The sequence below is a fragment of the Pan paniscus genome, chromosome 3 (assembly GCF_029289425.2).
Source record: "Pan paniscus chromosome 3, NHGRI_mPanPan1-v2.0_pri, whole genome shotgun sequence".
Lineage (NCBI taxonomy): Eukaryota > Metazoa > Chordata > Mammalia > Primates > Hominidae > Pan > Pan paniscus.
Genome location: NC_073252.2, coordinates 181,630,255 through 181,653,788, shown reverse-complemented (window position 1 = coordinate 181,653,788; position 23,534 = coordinate 181,630,255). Strand labels below are relative to the sequence as shown.

Genomic DNA, 23,534 nt, shown 5'->3' with positions numbered 1-23,534 from the left:
TCAACATTCTGGCCCTGCACCCTTGCGAGCCTATCTCTATCCACTGCCGGCCTATCAGTTTCTTCCTCTAGGCCCTACAATCCATTTTCCACCCTGAGCCAGGGCGATCTCCCTCTCATGCAAATCCCAACATGTCACTCCCCTACCTCAAGTCTGTCTGGGACTCATTAAGCTCAGAATAACCTGACAGCTCCTTAGCTTGAAATATAAGGTCCTCCTGGGTCCCAGCCCCTCCTCTCTCTCGCCTTGTCTCTCTCATCTGCTGGCCTCTAGAGGGAGGGTACTGCCTGGGGGACTCCTCCTGTCTCCGGCCTCTCTTGTCCTTTCCTGCTGGGCTGCCTGCCCCTCCAAGGGCAGACACGGGGCTCCTGTGCCTCCTTAGAAGTCCTTTCCCATGTCCTAGTCTCTGTGGGGGTCCAGCCCCCCTTACTCAGCCCCCATCATCACCCTCATCCCACTGTCTCGCAGTGGTTTCCTGTATATCTCCAGCCAACTGTGGGGGCCTTCAAGGCAAGAATGGATCCTGACTCTCTAATAAGACAAGCACACGTGTCAAGGCCCTGACACGAACAGGCAACGCTGGTTTGCTGAAGGTGTGAGGAAGCAGTGAGGATTTGAAGGAAGGAGCTGAGAGGCTCCTGTCCTGGACAGGCAATTCCAAATCAGTGGCTACCAAACCTAACCGTACATCAGAATCACCTCGAGAGCTCTTAAAATATAAAGTTCTGGGCCCCATCCCAAGCTACAAATACTTCGGAATGAGGCTAAGATGTGTATCTGCTTAAGTTCCCCAGATGATTCTGCAGAAGGAACCAACTCAATGCTGGTCCACAGATGGTGTCTAGGAACCACAGTCTACAGAGTGTTCCTACCTTCCGGAGGGTATATCTAGAACACAAGGACAGAGTCAACTCAATGCTGACCCTGCCGAATGCAGCCTGACAACTCCATGCCACACCCCTCACAGCCCCGGGTAAGGACTCATCTGACACCTCACTTTCTGCAGCTCACCCCTAAAGATATTCTAAGCTCTTCACTACATTTTAAGCAACTTGGGAAGGGCCCATATGGTTACATCCCACAGCACTACCTCATAGCACACACTGCAAACAGGGATAAAACTTAAAGAATTACAAGTGTACTTTGCCTGTGTTTAAATATTTCCCTCACTTGGAAAAAAATAAGAAAACAGTATTCAAATACAAGCACAAGAAACTAGCAGCACTTTTGTTGATCAGCTCTGCGTCTGCCTTCCATGTTGGTTATTAATCAAGTGACAGTGGCCTTCTAAGAAAGACTCCAGCTGATCATGTTTCTCTGTGCAGCAGACAACACAGAGATCACTCCAGTTTTCTTCTAACTTCTCAGAGAAGACAGATCATCCACAGCATGGAGCTATGAGTGTACTTCATAACACACATGACTAAGAAGACACATCCATTAGGATGGCTACTATCAAGGAAAAAAACAGAAAATAACAAGTGTTGTCAGGGATGTGGAGAAATTAGAACCCTTGTACACCGTTGGTGGGTATGCAAAATGGTGCAACCACTGTGAAAAACGGTTTGGTGGTTCCTCAGAATAAGTTAAACAGAATTACCATGTGAGCCAGCAATGCTACTTCTGGGTATGTACATAAAGGAACTGAAGCAGGGACTTGCCAGTTCTTTGTACACGTGTGTGCACAGCAGCATTCTTCACAAGAGCAAAATAGTGGGAACTCAAATGTCCATCAACAGGTGAATGAATAAACAAAACATGCTACACGTGGGCAATGGAATACGATTCTGCCTTAACAAGGAAGAAGATTCCAACACACGCTACAACATGGATGAAACTTGATGATATGCTAAGTGAAATAAACCAGTCACAAAAGGACAGATATTTTATGATTCTACTTAGATGAGGTGGGGTAATCAATTTCACAGAGACAGACGGTAGAATGATGGTTGCAGGGGATGAGGGTAGGGAGGACCGAGAGTTCGTGTGTAATAGGTGCAGAGTTTCAGTTCTGCAAGATGAAAACAGTTCCCAGGATACACCCTGATGTTGGCCTCATGACAGTGTGAATGTACTTAATACCACTGAACTGTACCCTTAAAAAGTTAAGATGGTAACTTTTGTGCCAGGCACGGTGGCTCACATCTGTAATCCCAGCACTTTGGGAGGCCGAGGTGGGTGGATCACAAGGTCAGGAGTTCAAGACCAGCCTGGCCAAGATGGTGAAACCCCGTCTCTACTAAAAATACAAAAATTAGCCGGGCGTGGTGGGGGGCGCCTGTAATCCCAGCTACTCGGGAGGCTGAGGCAGAGAATTGCTTGAACCCGGGAGGTGGAGGTTGCAGTGAGCCAAGATCATGCCACTGCACTCTAGCCTGGGCGACAGAGCGAGACTCCATCTCAAAAAAAAAAAAAGTTAAGATGGTAACTTTTGCATTATGTGTTTTTTTTTACCACAATTTGAAAAAGTAAGTTTAAAAAAATGCATGACTAAGCATGAATCTAAACAGTTAAAATAATATTTGCACCTGAGGAACAAACTATTCATCTTCTCAAAGCACCAGGGAACAGCGAATTTGAGGAAAGTCATCTAGCTCAGATGAATGCAATTTCTATACATTTAATGTGCTGTAAATCGTTAAAACCCTTTGCTTTAAAGAGGTAGTTTACTAATCAAATCTCTCCCAGAATAGCATTAGAAAGAGGAAGACAATAAGAAGTTAAGTAGACATGCAAATAATTAAGAAATTCTCATCTTAGGAAACTGAATACAAGTGTTTGACCTTTTTCATTTTACGAGTTTATCGTTTGGTGTATTGATTCTAAAGTTAAAAATACAGAGAAACTATAAATCATATTTTTAGTTAAAAGCTGACAACTTTGTGTTCTATTTCTTTAGTATAGTATACAGAGAATTTAAGTGTTAGCTAGTTAGCTAGCCATGAAACGGGAGTAAGAGTTAATAAAAGATATCATTTTTAACTATTATATATTGTTTAAAAGCAATTTTGGTCTTTTAGAAATATATACCGTATTTCATAAAGCTTTGTGACTGTTCCTAAATGTTCTAAAGAGCTGGGGTTTCCTTTATTTGTATTATATTAAATCTTATACATTCCAAGGATTATGTAGGTGCTAGATTTTGCAAGTCCTCCTACTAACAGAACTGAATGAAGCTTATGTTTTCCTATTACCCACATTCACTGGGTTGCCATGGGTTACTGAACCCATCCTCCTGGACCACTGAAATGCTGGAGGAAATTGTAACGGATTTTCTCAGACTGACCCTCCTACAGGGAGTCACAAGGACACTTTTTTTTGTTTTCCCCCAAAAGGAAGATTTGTAATATACATCTAATGTACTCTAAACCAGTTCACTGATCCTTATCAAAGATACAGTTGGTTTACCCAATTTTTAACCATCTATAGTTTTTAATCATATTCAACAAAATGCCTAGTTTATTAATTTCTTTCTTGATTACCTTGAACTTGATTTTATCTTACACCATGCAAACCCATAGAACTTCTTCTTTGCCCCCAGTTCTGTCATTTTGAATTACTGTGCCAGGTACTGTCAAATTGTTCAATTATTTGGATCCTAGCCTACTGCTATCCTCATAGATCCTAGCCTCCTGCTATCCTCAGAATAATGTTCGGTCTAACTCTTACAACAACAGATGGCAGAAATTAGACTGTGCTAAACTGAATGCTTCTTCAGCAATTTTTCATAACTAAAAAAGTCAAGAAAATACAAGAGAAAATGAGTAAGCAAAAGAAAATGATTTGCAAATGAACGAAATTATGTTTATGTTTGAGACTTCTTTTCATTTGACGTTTCAAATTTTGTTGTCAGGTACCTTTGCACTAAATGCGTTAAGACCTAGGAGTTGTTCGGTCCCAACTATCTCATCTTCTCCAGGAATCAGGGATGTTCACTGCATGATTGACAGCTCATGATAACACTAAGCCAATTAAGACGACTAAGGAGCTCACAACGGCATTACAATGGCATTTGAAACCCACTCTAAGGTGCTAAAAAGAGGAAGAGGAAGAAACAGCAGCAGGGAAACACTCAGCAAATCCCCCAGCCCGCCCTTTGCCAGATCTTAGGAGGCTTTATTGTTCTTTGGGTAAGGCAAGATAATTCTCAGAAGAACCTCAGCTGGCTAAGAAGAGATTATTTTTAAATAACATACACAAATATTTAGGGTTAGACTTGTTAGAATACGCAAGGAGCCCTAAAATCTGCTCTCTCATTACAGCACAGGCTTCTACAGTGCGGTCCACTTAGAGGAAGTGCAAGATGAACCACTGGGGGAATGAAACAGTATTCAATACTTTACTTAAAAATAAGAAGGCTGGGTCTGGTGACTCACACCTGTAATCCCAGCACTTCGGGAGGCCAAGGCGGGCAGATCACTTGAGGTCAGGAGTTCAAGATCAGCCTGGCCAACATGGTGAAATCCCATCTCTACTAAAAATACAAAAATTAGCCGGCCGTGGTGGCAGGCCATCCCAGCTACTCAGGAGGCTGAGGCAGGAGAATTGCTTGAACCCAGGAGGCGGAGGTTGCAGTGAGCCGAGATGGTGCCACTGTGCTCCAGCCCGGGTGACAGAGCAAGACCCTGTCTCAAAATAAAAATAAAAATAAATAAAAATAAGAAGTTATTTTACTACCACTGAACATGATTAAAAGTATACCGATGAGTATGTGAAATCTCAGTTTTCTGAAATTTTTTTACGTTTGTGTTGCTAAAATATTAATCAGTGGCACCCTTGCAGGATTGCTGTGAGGACTAAACAAGGTAACACTTACACAGGTACCAACATACCAAGTACATGCTCAATAAACAACGGTTTCCACCCAGGTCCAGTGGCTCATGTCCATAATCCCAGCACACTGGGAGGCCAAGGCAGGAGGACTCCTTGACCCCAGGAGTTTGAAACCAGCCTGGGTAACATGGCAAGACCCAGTCTACAAAAAAATTTAAAAATAGCCAGGTATGGTGGTACACAACTCTAATCCCAGCTACTTGGGAGGCCGAGGGGGGAGGATTGCTTGATCCCAGGAGGTAGAGGTTGCAGTGAGCTACGATAGTACCACTGCACTCCAGCCTGGGTGACAAAGTGAGACCATCTTAAAAAACAATCCCAATAACAACAATGGTTTCCTTCCTTAGGTGAAAGGGAGCTGAGAGTAAAGAGGCCCCTTTTCCATACCGACATTTCAGGAGCACACCAGAACTCCACTATCATGTAGGAAGCATGCTCTCAGACTGTGCTTACATCCCAGGCCTGAGCCACTGCCGAGCTTAACAGACACCTCCTGGGGGGGCCTGACTCCACGACTGTGGAACCATAAACCCCACCTCTAGCTGGCCCACGGCCAGTCCCAGCCCAAGCACACTCCACCGCGCTGCCCTGGAGAGGAAGCCTTGCAAGCACATGGCTGCATCTCACAATGGAAACCTCCACTTCTGGCCCTTAGGCCAGGATGGTACACTACTATTCACTACGCCTCTGGCATCCCAAACAAACATTTTGTGTAACTCTCCATGTGTTTAAATCACCCACATCAAGCAGCGTACACCATATGGAAAAACAAGATCTGCATGCTCCAGAAGCTATGCTTTGACTAAAGAAAGCCAATACTTGTGGAATCATAAGTAGAACAGGCTTTCCAAGTTCAATTAGTTGGGCATAACCATAGAAAGCAAGTTACTTCGTACCGTTTTGGTTTTTCTTTAGTTATCTTTCCCTTGATTTGAAGGAAGGGAAAGGATATGTTGCAAATTTAAAGTAACATGGAAACTCGGGGGTAGATGCAGCGAAGGTGGGCAGCTTTGAGCTCCCAGATCCTGGCTGGTGCAGAGGTTCACAGGAGGTGTGTGCAGGAGGGAAAACCCACGCTGCTCCTCCAGCTCAGGCTGTCATCCCGGAGCCCCAGGCCTGGCTGCCAAACCTTCTGCTCGTAGCAGCTGAAATATTAACACATGTGAAGAGTGGACCTCCAATTCTAGCACCCTCCTTTATTTCCTAAGCAACCCAGAGGCCGTGCTGACCTGAGATTCCACTGGGCCCATCACTACTTTTATAAACTCACCGAAGGAGGAACATGCACTTGGTTGGCAGGAGAGAGCCTACTGGCTTTACTTTCAAAACTGGCCTTGAAAGATGTCCCTTCGCTTCACAGCTTTCCCCTCTCAACTGTGCTTCTGCAAGATTGGTTTTTACCGCATATGCAAACACATAAACACGCAGCTGAACTCGCAGCTCAGAAGCGGAGTTTTCTCCTTTACCTTCAACTGAAAAGTCAAAAGAAGTATCTCAGAGTAAGCCATGTCTGATTATATGGGGCACAATTTCCCTGATTTTAAGTAAAGCCAAGTTCTCCTAGAGTTATATTCCACGGGAACACTGACTACACTGACTGCACGGTGATTCTCTACCATTTTTCCTTAGTTGGAAGTTCAAGGACAAATGAGCCCACTTGGATAAATGAATAATTCTGTGAATTTCCTTAGCAGAGCACATACCAAAATCAGTAAGAAATGGAATACTTGATTTCTGATAAATGAGTACCAAATATCAGGCGAAGAATCCCATTTAAAGCCGCTTTTAACTCTATGCAGCACTAGACAAGTTGCCCGCTGGCTCTCTTCTTCTGCATCCTCAGGTGTAAAACACTTAGAAACCAGTCAATCCTGTATAGTTCTGTTCCAAAAGAAATAACAGTAGCAAAGATGTATTAGGTTCTTACTGTGTGTCAGGCACTATGCTAATTATTTTGATTGCATTTGCTCATTTAATCCACGTTTAACAACTATAAATTAGATACTATTTTATCCTCATCTTAAATATAAGAAAACAGAGGATAGACTGATAACATAGATTGTTAGGATTTCACAGCCAGCAAGTGGGTGCCAGCACCAATGTATGAATGTCTGATTTCACAGCCCTAAATCACAGTGCTGCCTTACCACATAAAGGCATTTGATGAACATAGACAGAAGCGACTCTCACAAATAAGGAAAAATCCACTTGACACTATGGCCATCTTCACTGTTCTGCTCTCTGGGACATGTTCACTCTCTGGCTAAGCAGTCTTTTTAAAAGCACTGTTAAAAAGTTATCCACATCTGCCCCTTGTCTACATTATAAACAGCCAGTTTGCAAGTGTGGGGAAAATATGTCCAAATACTTCTTTCAGTTATTTGAAAACCAATGGAAATGAAAATCCAAATGAGTTCACTAGGTTAACAGAAGGCACATTCCAATCACAAGCTCTAGCATCTAATCTAAATGGAAGTTTTATCTTAGACGTTTGGTGAATTCAGAAGACACTGTTTTATAATTTCACCAAAGATCCATGCCGGAATTCTTAAAAATCCTAAAACCAAAGTTCACATCTCTACAACCCGGTGGTTATAGCTAAACTATCCCAGTTTCCTTCAGTTTGCTCCTTCGGGCCCCTGTGAGTGGGTCACAATTACCGATCCACCACAATCACCCTGGTGGCTTCTTTCCATCAACCCCTGGGGCATCAACCATGCATATGGTTAGAGAAAGATGTGAAATACAGAGTCCACTGAAGCCACTGGGAATGCCAGCAAGACCATGTGTCCCCGTATCTATACATTTAAACTGCTGTGTACCTGCTACACATCTGGCACTCGCTAGACACTGGGAGTACAAAGCCACGTCAGACCCAAGCCATGGCCTGAAAGAGGTTCCAGTCTAGACGGAGGGTCAGACAAGAAAATGGCAGATGTGTCGGTTATTTCAGAGGTGCGCAAGAAGTGCTGCCGGAGCACAGAGAAGGAGCGGCTCGGTCACACTCCATCAGGTTTCCTCAAAGAACTAAGTTCTAAACTCTAGGAGGAAGCAGATAGGAAGTAGAGGGAAGAGGATGTTATTGGAAAGGGGAAAACAAAAGCGTTCTGGAAAGGTCACCGTAGGAAGACGACACGGTTGCAAAGTAAAACTCAACTGTACTTTTTTGTGTAGCTTCTGTGCAAGTCACTCTTTATATCAATACTTTGAAGTGACAACGATTGAGATCCTGTTGTGATTCTACATATGTGTCTGATGGGATTCTACAGTTTTATACCCATGCTGGCTCTTTTAATATTATGTTGGTGCAAAAGTCATTGCAGTTTTGGCCATTACTTTTAATGACAAAGTCAGTCATAGGGATATAATGCTTCCATTGTACCAAGCTTGGTTCTAAGAGCTTTACACATATTAATTCACCCAAAGCCCAAGGGGTAGGTACCATTATTATTCCCATGTTGCAGGTAAGGAAGCCGAGGTCCTGAGAAAATAAGTAATTTCTCCAAGTTTACCTGGCTAGTGATGGTAACATTGAACTATGAAGCCAAGCCATGCGGTCCGCATCTCTGCTCTAAATCACTATGCTACACAGCCTCTCAGGAAAAAGGATAGAGTAAAATACACTGAGCAACTCAAGGATTCCAGGGAGGGCTGGAGACCCAGGCTTGAAACATACAGCCACCACCAAGCACAAACCTACAGCTGGCACCACTAGCAAGGCACATGGGGCACCACCTGCCGGCTGCCACCCCTGGCCCGGGAACGCCATCATGCCACACCACCACGTCCAGGGACTCTGTCTCACAGTCTCCATCATCTTACCTTACTAGCACCAGATTAGAAGTCAGGAAGGGAATATCCACTGGGTGGAACCCAGGTCTCTGGCCCCTGCCCTCCACGTAAGGAAGGCCAGGAAAGTACCTACACAGCAATTGCAGCATCTTCACAGAGAATGCGGGCGCTGCCTGCCACCAAGGCTCAGAGGTGGCGGACTAGTGTCCTGTGGCTGCTGGAACTAGCACCGCACAGTGGGTGGATTAAAGCAACAGAAATATGTGCCCTCCCAGCTCTGATGCTAGAAGTGGAAACCCCAGGTGTCAGTAGGATTGTTTCCTTCCGGGACCCTGAGGGTGAAGCCCTCCCAGGCCTCTCTCCCGGCCTCCGGTGGTGGCTGTCGGTCCTGGGCCTTCCCTCGTTTGTAAACACATCACTCCCATCTCTGCCTCTCTCGTCACATGGTATTCTCCCCTGTGTCTGTGTCTCTTTTCTTCTTCTTATAAGAACACCAGTCATGTGGATTTAGGGCTCACCCTATTCCAGTACTGCTGCATCTTAACTTGGTTACAGCCACAATGACCTGATTTCCAAATAAGGGCACATTAACAGGTACCGGGGGTTAGGACTTGAACCTATCTTTTGGGCGGGCACATTCGACGCGTAACAATGAGGAATGACACCGACATCGAAAAGAGGTTCAGATACTGGGCAGCCAAAAAGGAAAAAAAAAAAGACAAATACCCCATGCACCTCAGTCACTCTGGCGGCCTTCGTTTTCTCTAATAACGAGACAATTTCAAAGCAAAAGTTGGATATGCCGAAAGCAGTAAATGGCATATTAGCTCTCTTAGGGGAACCAACCAGACAGGAATCTGTAGGGGGGAGAAGGCAATGTTAATTACAGAGGATGGCTCCTCCCTCTGAAACTACGGCCATCAGACGGACAAGGCCAGGCAATAGTCCTGCTACCCCTACTGCCCACAGGCATCTGCCAAATCTCTCTCTTTTATCTTCAAAAAAAGAAAACTTGGCCTGGAGGGGCCATCACGGATTAAAGTAAAAAGATAAATGGAGACTTTGACTGTGTGTATGAGTTACCTAAGCCGTAATTTTTCAACGGGATAGGTGTATGACAGATGTTTGAAATATACATTATTTACATAGCTGGCCTAGTCTTTTGTGCGGCTACTTGCAGAGCTCTGTTTTCAGACCTGACTATAGACATCAAAAACATATCCCTTCTATCAACAATGCAATGGCTTCTGAATAGATGAGAACACTAATAAAACAAATCCAAGAGTTAAAGGACAATTTACTTTCAGGAACAGGAAAGCGGACAATCTCCAAGCAATCCTAACCTCGAGTTTCCAGGTTTCAGAAACCCAAGGAGGGCTCTGAGTTCATGGAATCCAACTGAACCTCCTTCTGCTGGAAATAAAAATCAGTCACCTGCTCCCCTCCAAGAAGGGGAACAGAAAGCACAGAAAGCCAAGCTATTCTCGTGTTCACAACGAACACTGCTGCACAAATGACCTCCAACTTATACGCCTTTATTGTTCACCTGAAAGCCCTCTGTAGTTGGAATACCAAACCGTTAGCCCAAAATGGAACTCATTCTCTGCTCACTTTCTGCAGGTTCCTGGTCATTTACTGCATTCTTCCAACAACAACAAAATCAGTTGCAGCTTTTTAATTTTAATTTTTATTTTTATTTTTGAGACAAGGTCTCCTTCTGTCAACCAGGCTGGAGTGCAGTGGCACAATCTCGGCTCACTGAGGCCTCAACCTCCCCAGGCTCAGGTGATCCTTCCGCTCAGCCTCCCGAGTAGCTGGGACTACAGGCACATGCCATCAAGTGCGGCTAATTTTTGTATCTTTTGTAGAGACGGGGTTTCGCCATGTTCACCTTTATTTTCTTCCACCTCTTAAACCCAACCACTTACAAAGAACGGCCAGTTCCTTTGTTCTCCCAGATTCTCCCTTTCCTCTTCATAACCCTTTCCACCTTGTCCCATCCCTCCTCCCTTGGCCTACTCAGGTTTTCCACTACATGGTGTGAGTACCACTCAGGTACATGGGTTCATTTTGGGTAGTACCTAGTTGCATATTTTTTACTGAAATAATTAAATGTCCATTTTACTAGGGATTAGAAAAAATATATAATTATCGAGGGAAACCCATAATTTCATAGGAAATGCAAAATTTTTTCTTTAATTCACTTAAATACAAAAGTAGATCAAGTTAAAGAGAAGTATTAAATAGGTTAGGTAACAGTATAGGTGGTATGTGGACATATTTTTAAAATCTTGAGGGTGGTGTGTTAATAATACCTAGCAGTGCTGGGACACACAGTTTTTTTGTTTGTTTTGTTCTTGACCCCTCCACCCCCATACTCCAGACAAAGTCTTGCTCTGTCACCCAGGCTGGAGTGCAGTGACGCGATCTCAGCTCACTGCAACCTCCACTTCCAAGGTTCAGGAGATTCTCCTGCCTCAACCTCCCGAGTAGCTAGGATTACAGGCACGCGCCACCATGCCCAGCTAATTTTTGTATTCTTAGTAGAGACGGGGTTTCACCGTGTTGGCCAGGCTGGTCTCGAACTCTTGACCCTGTGATCCGCCCGCCTCGCCCTCCCAAAGTGCTGGGATTATAGGCGCGAACCACCACGCCTGGCCCAGGACACACTGTTCTATGGCCGTTGTCTTACTGCTTGATCACCACATCAACCCCCACACACCTCCCCTCTGGTCTCCCAGCCTCTAGACGTTCACAACATGCATCTATCCTGCAAGCCACGATCTGACACCTCTTTTAAAAGGCTGCTTCCATCATTTCTCTCCCCAAATCACAAATGTGTTACCTACCCCATAAACTCTGAATCCGCCCAAATTTCAAGATCCCACACATCATTTCTAGTTACATCCCAGAGTTACAGTAAGACAAATTTCACACACCCATTTTCATTTCCAGCTTCATGCCTTGGTTTGTACCGCTTCCTCAACCTTCCCCAAATCCTTCTCCTTCTCCATCTCTTCAAATCGACCCACTTCTTCAAGACCCAAGTAAGTCCTCCCTCCAGGCAGCCTTTTCTAAGCAACGTCCTTCTGTTCTCGGAACTCCAGTTTCACTTGCAGCAACCACATCAACCACCCCAACTTGACTCTTGATTGTATCCTATTATTTAGTACTTTCTAATCATCCACTCATAGCTTGTTGGTCCTGTCTACCAATCACAATGGGAGATCTTTTCAAAAGTAGGATCTTAGAATACATACTTGTAATTTCTGCAGTTACAAAAAGGTGACTCACATTAGGACTTTGAGACTTCATTCAACTTTCTAAGAAGTCATGTTTTAGTCACTCATCCCGTACACATTTACTGTGTGCCAGATACATGCCAAGCTCTGTGGTTGCTGGCAAAATAGAGATGTGAATAAGGCAGGTACTATCAGTGAGGATTTCACCATCCAGACCGGAGACACACATGGGTTGTAAACTCGTGATGTGGCATAATGTGACCGTGTTGCTGTAACACAAGTACAAAACAAACGTCGTGGGAGCGAATCACTCTGGAAAGGATCTGAGAGATGATGCAAGAGAAGTGGGCATAGGAGCTGGTTCTGGAAGGCTAAAGAGGATTCCATCAGACCTGTAAGGATGGAGAACGCATTCTGGGCAAAGTCACATACACTACAACAGGTACACAAGGTGACAGGCGCTGATGCAGGTAAAGAGCTCCCAGAGCCCAGAGCACAGGGTGAGGTGAACAGGGGGGAAAGAGAAGCAGAGGTGGAAAAAGTGAGGGAGGTTATAGTGTGATGTGCCCTGGTCTATGATTTCATCCACAGGCGTGATGGATGGGAACACTGGGAAGGGAAGCAACACGAGTGATTTTGCTTTAGGAGAGATTTTAAAATAACAAAACCAAAACAAAACCATCAAAGCCCTCTGGGGACATAAGGAGGATAGATGGAACCAGAAGAGAGGTCTGTTTGGTAGATCGTGTAATAGAACAGAAGAAGGGTTCAGCAACAGAGATGAAGAGGAAGAGACAGGTTTTAGAAATATTTAAGTGGGAGGAACAAATAGAATCTTCTGATTGACTGGTTGCGCACGCCTTCTGATGTTAAAGAAGACTAGGCTTTACCTACTTCAGGAAAAGTGTACTCCCTACTTAAAAAATTAACCATGTCCTTTCTTTCTTGTGTAACTGTGGATAAGGTCAATTTGGAGTAGACTATATCTATACTCTCACAAACTAGAAGAACCTCTACTTCATACCTTATAGATTAGGCATCACACACTGTATCACTGATTTATAAAAACATGTCCTGAATTCAAAAGTTAGCATACGACCCACTGGCAAGGGTCCAGGCAGATTTTGCTTTTAGTTATAACCTGCATGCAGCCTAAGCAACCGCGTACCAAAGAGTATACCATTGTCTGAATTGTCCTAAGTCTCCGGGGTGTAGGGAATTTGAGGCCAGAATTGCTCTGGAGGTGCAGAAGTGCTAAGGTTTTTATACAATACACTCATATTCCTTTTTTTCAAATAAAAACATTAGAAAGAATGTAAAAGATATTGAAATATCAAGAGAGGTGACCTTTTGTAAGCCCACTCATGTTCTCCTGGGAAATAAAGAATAAAGTCATTCACCACCAAGTGTAATATTCCTCACTTCCACTCGCCTGATGAAAGGAGTCAACATAGGTAGTTTCAAATTAAAACACAGTTGGAGCGGCTAGGCTGAAAATGGATCTCGGCAAAGAGGGAAAGGGACGTGACAGGACGCTGTTTCTTAAAACTTGCATGTGATTATAACTTGCCAGGTCTTCATTTATTTCTTCCCCCCTCATTACTCTGGTCATCAGGGCGAGTCCTAAAACGCATACCTTTAATGTAACATTTCAGGATGATAGGGAATAGGATTGTATCGCAAAATGAGCACTATTCCCACAAACAGGAGGCACCTGACTCCAAAAAGTAGAAGAGGGCAGAGGTTTTGTCTAACAATTTATGTGTAAGTGTTCAGAAGTCTTGCACTTGCTCAAGACGGAGCCACTGCGGAGCCCAATTCTGTAATGGCAGCATGGAAGTGGGGGACTCATTACAGATGGAGGGAGGTCATATTACTTACCAGGGACACAGCTGGCTTGTGGCAGGCCCAGATTAGAACCTCCAGTGTCCATCCTTCACTCCCAGAAAACCCTCATGTCTCTTAAAATAACAGAACATAAGGAACTGGAACACACAGTCAAACGTGCCCCAGAATTAGTTTCTATAAAATGAAAACTAATAAACTCATCAAGGTGATGAGCTGGCCATTCTTCCCCAGCAGACAAAACTGCTTTCAAATTTCTTGCAATGTCAGTTTAGGGCTTTTGTTTTATCTTTCTTTTCAAAGGCTTTAAAACCGTAGTATTAAAAACCCACGCTTTACTCCTTAAAGATGTTATCAAAATGATAAGCATCAAACTCAAATGGGCCAGGACTTCGCTTTCTCATGCAGAAACAAAGCTTTTAAGGATCATGTGCCGTAGAACCTGTATAATGAAAAAATTACATTCCATGCTTGATCAATAAGGATGTCCCCCAAAACTTTGCTGGCATTATACATGGAATATAAAGAGGCGCCCATCCCCAGGGCTGGGGGAGGGGAGAGGGAAGGAAATTAAAAGTTAGCAGCATCATTCGTGTGAAGAGCTTACAGTTCACATAATTCTAACAGAGAAAGCTCTCACAACTTCATCAACAAAAGGTCTGGGGCCTTGAAAATCATTTCACAGAGACAAATGAGCATGTTTTCATACATAAAGTACTAAGCGTTCGTTATACAGATTTGCTCCTTTGTGGGGAGTTTTACTTTTATCTCTAGTTCATTAATATCGTAACTTCTACTTTTAGAAAATGCCCAAGAATGATCCCACATCCATTTGGTCCAATCCCTTTTCTTCTTAAGATAACGCCATGCACTTTTTATTATTCATCTTCATTTGAACAAAAGGCAAGATCTTCCCCTTTCTGCCCAGAAACCACCACTGGGAAATTAATATTCAAGATGAACAATGAAGTCATCTCATGGCCTGTGAACTTACTGGTTGCTAGGAAGCTCATGAATTCTTAGGATTTCTTCAGATTTGGTAGCATGAGTTGGGAGCTTAAACAGTCACATAAGGCATAGTCTTCGAGACTTAAAGTTTCAGCATTCTCTAACTGTCCTTTTGCAAGACCTCGCTAGTTTATAGGTGCCCGCTCTAACCTCTTGAGCTTAAGTGTAGTTTATCCTGAAGGTATCGGAAAGGCCAAAGCTAAATGTCAAGCCTATTGCTATAAATCACATTTCACACTGGTAATTACTTATTCGTGGAGAAAAGACTGTTTGAAATGGTGCTGTCTCATTAGAAAGCTATTATAGAAGCCTACAATTTTGCTTGAAGCACCTACTGTGTGATACGGGATGCTAGACCAAAAGGAAAATTATTAGTATCTATTTCTTGAAATTCCCAAGGCTCTCTCATGTCCTGAAGTTTAAAACTAAGTGACTGTTTCCCATAATTTTCAGAATATTTGTTGAGGGAGGGGCTCTAAAAATAGTCTCTTAACTGAAGTTATTTTAAGTCATTTAGTACATCTCTGAAAGGCTTATCTTGTCCTTTGAACCCAAGTAATTTCCCCACAACAAAAACCTTTTTTACTAAAAATCAAGTATAAGGATACCAGTAGTAATTAAACCAAATGGCTGGACAAACAGAAAGAAGAAATATGAAAGGCCTCATGTATTTCTAAGTGGTTTCATTTTCTACTCAATATTTTATGTGACAAAGGCTCTGTTTGTATCCAAAGTCACTAACTTGATAAAAGTGGATCTCCTTTACATTTCCTAAAAGGATGAGAATGTCTTATAAATCATTTCCAAGTGTTTCAGTATATCATCTATTTCTATCAATACTCACATTTTGAAAGGAGCCATATTTGTAAAGGAAATAGATGAAGATACACATCGTTCCCAACCCAACCCCCAAAAGAGTTGCACATGAGAAAGACTCCACCTACTCTCCCAACCTTCATTGTAGGTGTTTGTCGTCATGTTTACTATTTCCTTCCATAGCAGCAACACCTGCTTCTTATTCCATGTATTAGCTAACAGTTAAAATAAAGACTAAATGATAAGCCTCCCTCCCCGGGCAAGAACCGTATTATATCCAACCCTATAACCCCATGAGAATCCAGCAAGGCACTTCGCTCTTTGGGGGCACGCCATAAAAATGCTGAATGAATGACAGCACTTTTCTTCCATCTTTTGGTCTTCAGGTTTCTCAGCAGTAACCTAACATTGAATCTGAACAGAAAACCGCCAACCTGAAACAGGTTATCCTTCACCATCACCACAGGACCATCTTACCATTTGTAGATCAAGAAATAAAATAAGGGAATCAAGTACAATTAAAAGCTTCTTCCTCAAGCCCTCAAAAACGCCTCGCAGCACCTGCAATAGCAGACAAGTTCTTTTGCAAAGAATGCAAATGTGATAATGAGGTAATGCCAAGATAGATTAAAAAAAAAAAAAACTGGCTGCCTGGAAATGTGCCTGAATCATGAAACAGAGTGTTGCAGGTTTGTCGATGAAATGATGGCCACCAGCCCTCCTATAGCTTCACAGTTGGTGTCAGGACCGGTTCCTTAGGAGGCATAAGAAAGGGGAACTGTGAAGTGTGGAATGAAGACATTCAAACCCTAAGTACATGAAACCCAGGATTATCTGAACACTTAGTGCAGCCATGGGTTTATGTACATATGTGTTTTGAGGTTAGGTTTGGATTTAGGTGTGTTTCAAAATTTACTGCCACAAGTCTGAAGAGTGTAGCAACCACAGCAGCGACTTAAATGACTGAAGTATAAACTGTAGTTGTCACTTTCTTTACGAATTTGGCTTTTCATGAAAGGGAAAATCAAGGGAGCCTTATTGCCAAAATAGTACAACATCCTTATGTCGCCTGACTTTGCAATAAAAAAGGTGGTTCTTTTATTTCGGCTTTATGTTCGTGGAAATGCGGTCGCAAGGCATTTTTGAAGCATGAGATGCTGACCCCAGTTAAAAAGGACTTGCTGTTTTAGGAGAAAAAGAGTAAAGCTAGACTCTAAGTACCAACCACAAGCTTAAAATGATCTTCCCAGTTAAGACAGGGCTCAGAGTGATTTGGTACAGTATGTGGTTTAAAATAAAATCTCGGTTCTTCCATTACAGTGTGCTTAGAAGAAAATCTAAATTTTTCTCTGAATGAAAAATAAATAAGAACCGATGCCTTACACATCATTACATCCAAGTGGTTAAGGAGAAGTAAGGAGAAGGCAACGGAAGGTTTCCAGGCTTTTCCTCCTTCGGCATTTCCCTCAAGAATTTCATCCCTGGGTTCCCAAATCAAACCAAAGCCATTCCGTTGTATTTCCAAAAAAAGAACTGGCTCCTTCAGGAAGGCTTTTCACAGCACTGCATTTTAAGCGGAAATCTTTTCTGAAGCCTTCCCTTTCCATTTACCGTTTCGTTTGTCCTTCCTGTCTGACATGCAAATACATGATACAGCCTCCATTCTTTCCATACAGCCTAATTCAAAGCAACATATGTTAAATCCACACAGAATCATGTGAGCATTCAATCCGCATCCACACCATTACCCCCACAGAACGCGTTCAGTAAGCTCCAACACAGTTCTCTGCGTGCAAATCAGACCAGCCTGGGATGTCTGCAGGACTCTCCCCTGACTCAGCCCATCCAGAGCTGCGCATGGAACCTGTTCCTTTTGGAGAGCAGGGGGCTGCTGGAAATACCCACTCAGATAACCGGCCACAATGCAGCAGCCAGCAAGCCTGGCACTGCAGGCAACCCTGGGCGCAGGATCCTCCACAAAGCTCAAGGAGGCTGCAGCGCCGGGGCTTGCAGTCATTTATCTCCCTGCAGCCAAAACGCCCGGCTCGTCCCCCCTCCCTCGTTTTACCTAACTAATAGCTCTCCAACCCCATATTGAGAGGGCCTGCTGTGGATCTTGCGGAGGTACAAAATGGTGGATGGGAGCTAATTTTTTCCTGCTTTCCCCATAACTTATCGCATCCATCACTGCCCGTCCTCTCCTCCAAGCACCCGGGCCGCGGCGTACCGAGCACGTCCCGCGGCCCCGGCCCGGGGGCAGAAACGCGGTCACCAACCAACCTGATGTCATGTAGCCCCGCGAAGCCTGGGGCGCGAAGGCCGCGGGGAAACGCTTGTGCAGGCGGTAGTCCTTCTCGCTGCGGGACCTCATGCGGTCCGAGGCCCGGTCCGAGAAATCCGAGCTAGGCCAGGCTCGCCGCAAGGTTGTGCTCCGGGTCTTCTTCATGGTGGGGAGGGCGACCTGCCGCCCCGATCCTCGGGGCCTCAGCGCCGGGGCGCAGCGCGCTCCTTCATCCGTCTACGGCGGGCACGACCCGGGCGGACTCTGCGCACATTTTCCCAGCCCCTCCTCGTCGGCGTCTACACCGCCAGCGGCGGGTCCGGCCCTCCCCACGCCCCCCCACACCCCCACGGCGAAGGCTCCGATTTTACACACGTCCCACAATGCATTACACTTCATTTGCAATCCGCCCGGCTTATAGCTTCCAGATTCCTGGGGGGAAAGGCACGTTAGGAGGCTCCCCGGCCGGGAGGAGGCGGGGAGGGGGCGGGCGGGGTGGGGGCGCCGAGACTTGCAGCGTGAAGGCAATGGGAGCGCAGACAATGGCCCGATTCAGCGCAGGAGTGCTTGGCCAACTGGGAGCCACGGCACAAAAGACCCAAACAAATGAGGCAGCCGAGGCCTCCGGGGCTGACCCGGGATCGGGCGTGCGGGAGGCCGGAGGGGCGGCGGCAGACCCTCCGCGCCGGGCAGCTCAGCGCGAGGCGTGGGGATGACAGTGTCCGAGTCGTGTCCCCGCGGGCCTATCAGCCGCACGGCCCGCAGTCCCCGGCGCTGGCTGGCTCTGCCTCCGCTGCAGTCCCCGGGAGACAGTCTTCATCACAGAGGCTCGAGCGGGGGGCGCGTGTGCACAGGATCCGAGCAGGCTCTGCAGACAGCAGCTGCGGCGGGCGGGCTCCTGCGGAATCCAGGAAGAGCCCGCGTCGTCCCCGCGACTGCAGCGCCTCGTCAATCTTCCCCTTGCCGAGGCTCCGGGCGCTGTGCGTGCGCGCGGGTGGATGGCTGGGTGGGTGCGCCGACACGCATGTGCCCCCTACACATGCATGCTCCTACTTACTGGCCGAGGCGGCGCCGGAGCCATGGCTGCCAAGGACGCCGAGCCTGCGATCGACCCCCGCGCGGCGGCAGCGCTGCTCCGGCGCGAGCGCGCGGAACGGCTATTGAAGGGCAGGAAGCAGGACAGCCGCCCAGTCTCATGCTAATCACCAGGCTGCCTTAAGTTAGAACGCGGTTCCCATCAGGCTTCTCATTTTCATGTAAAACACCCGGCGGCGGCGCGGGGACCTTGGCAGCTGCCCCAGCCTGGAGCCAGCGCTTGGATATTTACATATTTTTAGGATGGTCCCTCCCGCTCGGAGAGAGACAGCGAGCCAGCCTTCGTGGGAACGGGGAGATCTGCGGTGCGCTGCCTGGCCCACCTGCGCCAACCCCAAAGGAAGCTAAAGCCAGAGGGAGGGGGGGCCACGGCGAGCTCCCCCACAACCGCACACGCCGGGGCGCCGGGTCCACGCAGCCTGGAAGACGCAATGCAAGTGGCCTGCAGCGCTTCCTCTGTCCCTCTGGAGTCCCGGTGTAAGTCACCGCCAGCCCGCTACGCTGCATTCAGGTCCACAGCTCTTTAGATGGCACGGCTCTGCACAGCTGTTTCTGGTCCAACAACCAATCGCTAAAGGACAACAATGCGCGCGGCGCGCGAGGGGAGGAGGGGCCAATGCGCCGCCCCGGCCTGGGCGCTGGGCCCGGGACGCGGGCCTGGGACCCGGAGGTCACGCCGAGTTAAAGGCGCCCAGCCACGTTGCTGCTAACCCCGACCACGCTTTGCACTGCCGTTCATTCAAAAACGGTTATCTCCTCGATCTGGGTTTTCAAAAACGCTTTGGTACAGTAAACAACGACAAAAATAAGCCCGATTTCCTTTTTCAGCGCTGCATTTTATTTGACATGTTGGTGCATTTTTTCATCTGTGACAATGCAACGTTCAAAATCATATTTATGCTGTTGTTTCATATTCACAGGTGCCAAGATGCAGAGACAGGGATACTAAATCTTTATAGGGATATGCTTTTAACAGGCTGATATCGCAAAAACAAGCCAGTGGATTCTAGCTGGTTAGGATTCAGGAAGTTCTAACACAATCTGTGCTATTCCAAGGCTTGAATTATTTGAGGGGGGTAGCAACTATCTTGAAGAACCAGGCAGAGCAGGATGGCGTTAAGCCACAGGCATTATAAAATCTAGAATTAGAGCTCTCCTCATTCAGATCTCAAGACCGCCCTCTATAACCTGTGGCCACTGTACTACCTCTTGGGATACCCAGGGTAAATAAATAAATAATCACTAAGTAGCCTATGGAATTTATATTTACATAATCAAAATGTATTACTGTCAACCAATTCACTAATGTTCTGTGGTTTTTATTTTTATTTAGGAAAGGCACTTTTAGTTCAATGTCTTCTTTCCTGTAAGAGAACTGCTAAGAACAGAAAGATTACAGCTTTAGAAGTTATAACTTAGTTCAATGTCTTCTTTCCTGTAAGAGAACTGCTAAGAACAGAAAGATTACAGCTTTAGAAGTTATAGAAAGCTAGCTGTATAAAGCAGGGATCCCCAATTCCCAGGCCATGGACTGCTTGGATATTTACCTACCCCAGAGATATTTACGGACCCCATGCAGCTTCTAGTCCTCGGCCCATTAGCAACCAGGCAGCACAGCAGGAGGTGGGTGGTGAAGCTTCATCTGTATTTACAACAGCTCTCCATTGCTTACTGGCATTACCTCCTGAGTTCAGCCTCCTGTCAGATCAGTGGCCGCATTAGATTCTCACAGGAGCACGAACCCTATTGTGAACCATGCTTGGAGGGATCTGGGTTGCGTGCTCCTTATGAGAATCTAGTGCCTGATGATCTATCACTGTCTCCCATCACCTCCAGATGGGACTGTCTAGTTGCAGGAAAACAAGCTCAGGGCTCCCACTGATTCCACATTATGGTGAGTGTATATTTATTTCATTATATATTACAATGTAATAATAAAAGAAATAAAGTGCACAGTAAATGTAATGCACTCAAATCATCCCAAAACCTTCTGCCCTCCAACCCTACCCCCACCCCAGTCCAAGGAACAACTGTCTTCCACGAAACTGGTCCCCAGTGTGAAAAGGTTGGGGGCCGCTGGTGTAAAGGACCATAAGGTAATAACAAGTTGTATTAATGAATGTAGGAGAACTGACATTTAGATATCTCAATTCAACAATTACTCAGTACCTCGCAAGAGCCAAAGGTGGTTATATGAATGATTATAATAGCTATGACTTAAAGCTAATGGTGACTGCTGTGGCAACTGTGATAGTCATTCATTCAGCAAACAATGGCTGACTGTCTAGAATACGCAAGCCCTGGGATGGGTGCTGGGCAAACAGAACACCACACATGACCCTGCAGCAAACCGTCTGGTATGGAAGAGAAACAGTAGGCAAATAAATGCAGAAATTGTGCTAAGTTCTATGAAGAACAATAATCTCTCTAAGAAATGACAGTTGAGCTGAGACCTACAGCATGAGGAGCCACTCAAGCAAAGAGTGGGGGAGATGGTGGTACAGAAAGGGGGAACAGTCTGTGCAAAGGCCCTGGGGTAGAAGGGATCTTGACTTTCTGTTGGAGGAAGTGGAAAAAGGCCACTGTGGCTGAAATTGGAGCACAGTAAGAGGGAGGTTTGTGATGAGGTCATGGAAGGATGCAGAGCCAGATCATGCCGGAACTTGCAGGCCATGGTAAAGGTTTTATATTCTATTCCAAGTGCAGTGTGAGCCGTTGAAGAGTTTGGATCAAAGAAGCAATGATATTTTTAGAATTTCTTTACAGAAGAAGAGGGAATCTGTTCGAAGGGAGAGATTGACTAAGAATTTTCTGGAAGTAAGTTTGAATTGCACTTGATTAAACTGAGAAAATATTAATTGTTCATATGAAAGAAGGGAGGTGAGTTGATGGACATCTGGGGAGAAGAGCTATAGCTCCACTCAGCCACCTCCAAATGCAAACCTTGCAGAGGGGTGACATGATCCAGTGTTCGTGGCCAACTAGCCTGATGTAGAATAATCAGGTGGTACATAGGCTGAGTTAGCTGAATCGGATCGGATGGCAAAGTAGGTATGGGTGGTGAAGTAATTTATCCATCCAAATTGGGGACAATGCTGAATAGTGCTATGAAGGGAAGGCTTAAATCTAGCAAACGGCGTATTGTGAAACCAGTCCAATCTGAAGAAAAATGGAGTTCCCTGTTACTATAGCCACTATTAAAATCAGACTCAGTCTGTCCATCTGTGTTATGATGGAAAGAGTCACTCTGGTCATATACAACCCCTATGTCCCTGGGCCCAGTTTCAGATCTCTAAACCTACCTCAGACAATCATGTACCTGGGTCATGAGTTGTCCATCGAGCAAGCTCGGTTTTGTAAGCCAGTATTCAATATTAGGAAAGTTAGAATTAAATAAATGATAAAGCAAATCGATTTTATAGCATTAGTATTATTTAATCGGGCTTTTAAAATGTGTATATTTGGTATTTTCATATCAGACAGATTAGAGACACTAATTACACAGATTTGCTTTGTGACTCTAATTCAAATGTGTAATTGATTTTAGACTTGTAATCTTAAATTGAAAGGTATACAAATTTTGACTTGAAATCCTCTTCATTTAAAACTTTAGTTTATCAGCTTTGCTACAGTTGAATGAATTTAGAGTTAGAAGAATGTAAACTCCATGAGGATGAGGGATATTTTCTGTCTTATTCATTGTTGCTCATTGTTCTGTTTTGTTCAGAGCTATATCCCCAATGGCTAGCAATGGTTGGCACATATTTGATGACTACTAAAGGCCCAATAGAGTACTGGGGAAAATTTGGGTTGAAGCCTTCCTAGTCAGATATATTAACTACTTTTTAAAAATCAAGTGTACCAAGTGCATGACATCAAAGACACAAGCCACAAAAGAAAAAACAGAAAAATTGACTTCATGAAATTTTTAAAATGTGTGCATCAGAAGACACTGTCAACAGAGAAAAGACAATCCACAGAATGGGAGAAAATATTTATAAAGCATATATCTGATAAGGGATTGATATCCAGAGTATGCAGAGAACTCCTAAATCTCAACAACAAAAAAACAAACAACTAGATTCAAAAATGGACTTGAATAGAGATTTCTGCGAAGAACATATCCAAATGGCCAGTAAGCACATGAAAAGATACTCAGTATCAGTAATCATTAGAGAAATGCAAATCAAAACTACAATGAGATACCAACTCACACCCATTAGGACAGCTACTATCAAAAAAAAAAAAAAACCCAAAAACCAGAAAATAGCAAACGTTGGCAATTATGTGGAGAAACTGGAACCTTTGTGCACTGTTGGTAGGCAAGCAAAATGGTACAGCTACTGTGGAAAACAGTATGGCAACTCCTCAAAAACTTAAAAATAGAGTTACCATATGATCCAGCAATTCCACTTCTAGATATACCCGAAAAGAAGTGAAAGCAGGGACTCGAAGAGACATCTGGACCACCCCCATGTTCATAGCAACATTATTCACAATAGTTAAAACATGGGCGCAACCCAAGTACCCACTGAGGGATGAGTGGATAAGCAAAATGCAATATATACATATAATGGAATCTATTCAGCATTCTAAAGAAAGGAAATCTTGTCCAATGCTAC

General features: G+C 44.8%; 1 protein-coding gene across 2 annotated transcripts in view; it reads right to left on the bottom strand.

Annotated features, from left to right (window-relative positions):
• STOX2 (storkhead box 2) overlaps window positions 1–23,534 on the bottom strand; it is a 224,385-nt gene that overhangs the window by 98,257 nt on the left and 102,594 nt on the right. The window contains exon 1 of one of the 2 annotated variants that reach the window (XM_003823457.5): window positions 17,817–17,991. The exons of the other annotated variant lie outside the window; for it this stretch is intronic. Within the exon in view, the coding sequence (XP_003823505.1) occupies window positions 17,817–17,982 (166 nt within the window). The 5' untranslated portion in view covers window positions 17,983–17,991. Of the gene's footprint in view, window positions 1–17,816; window positions 17,992–23,534 lie in introns of those variants that run through there. 2 annotated transcript variants of the gene reach the window in all.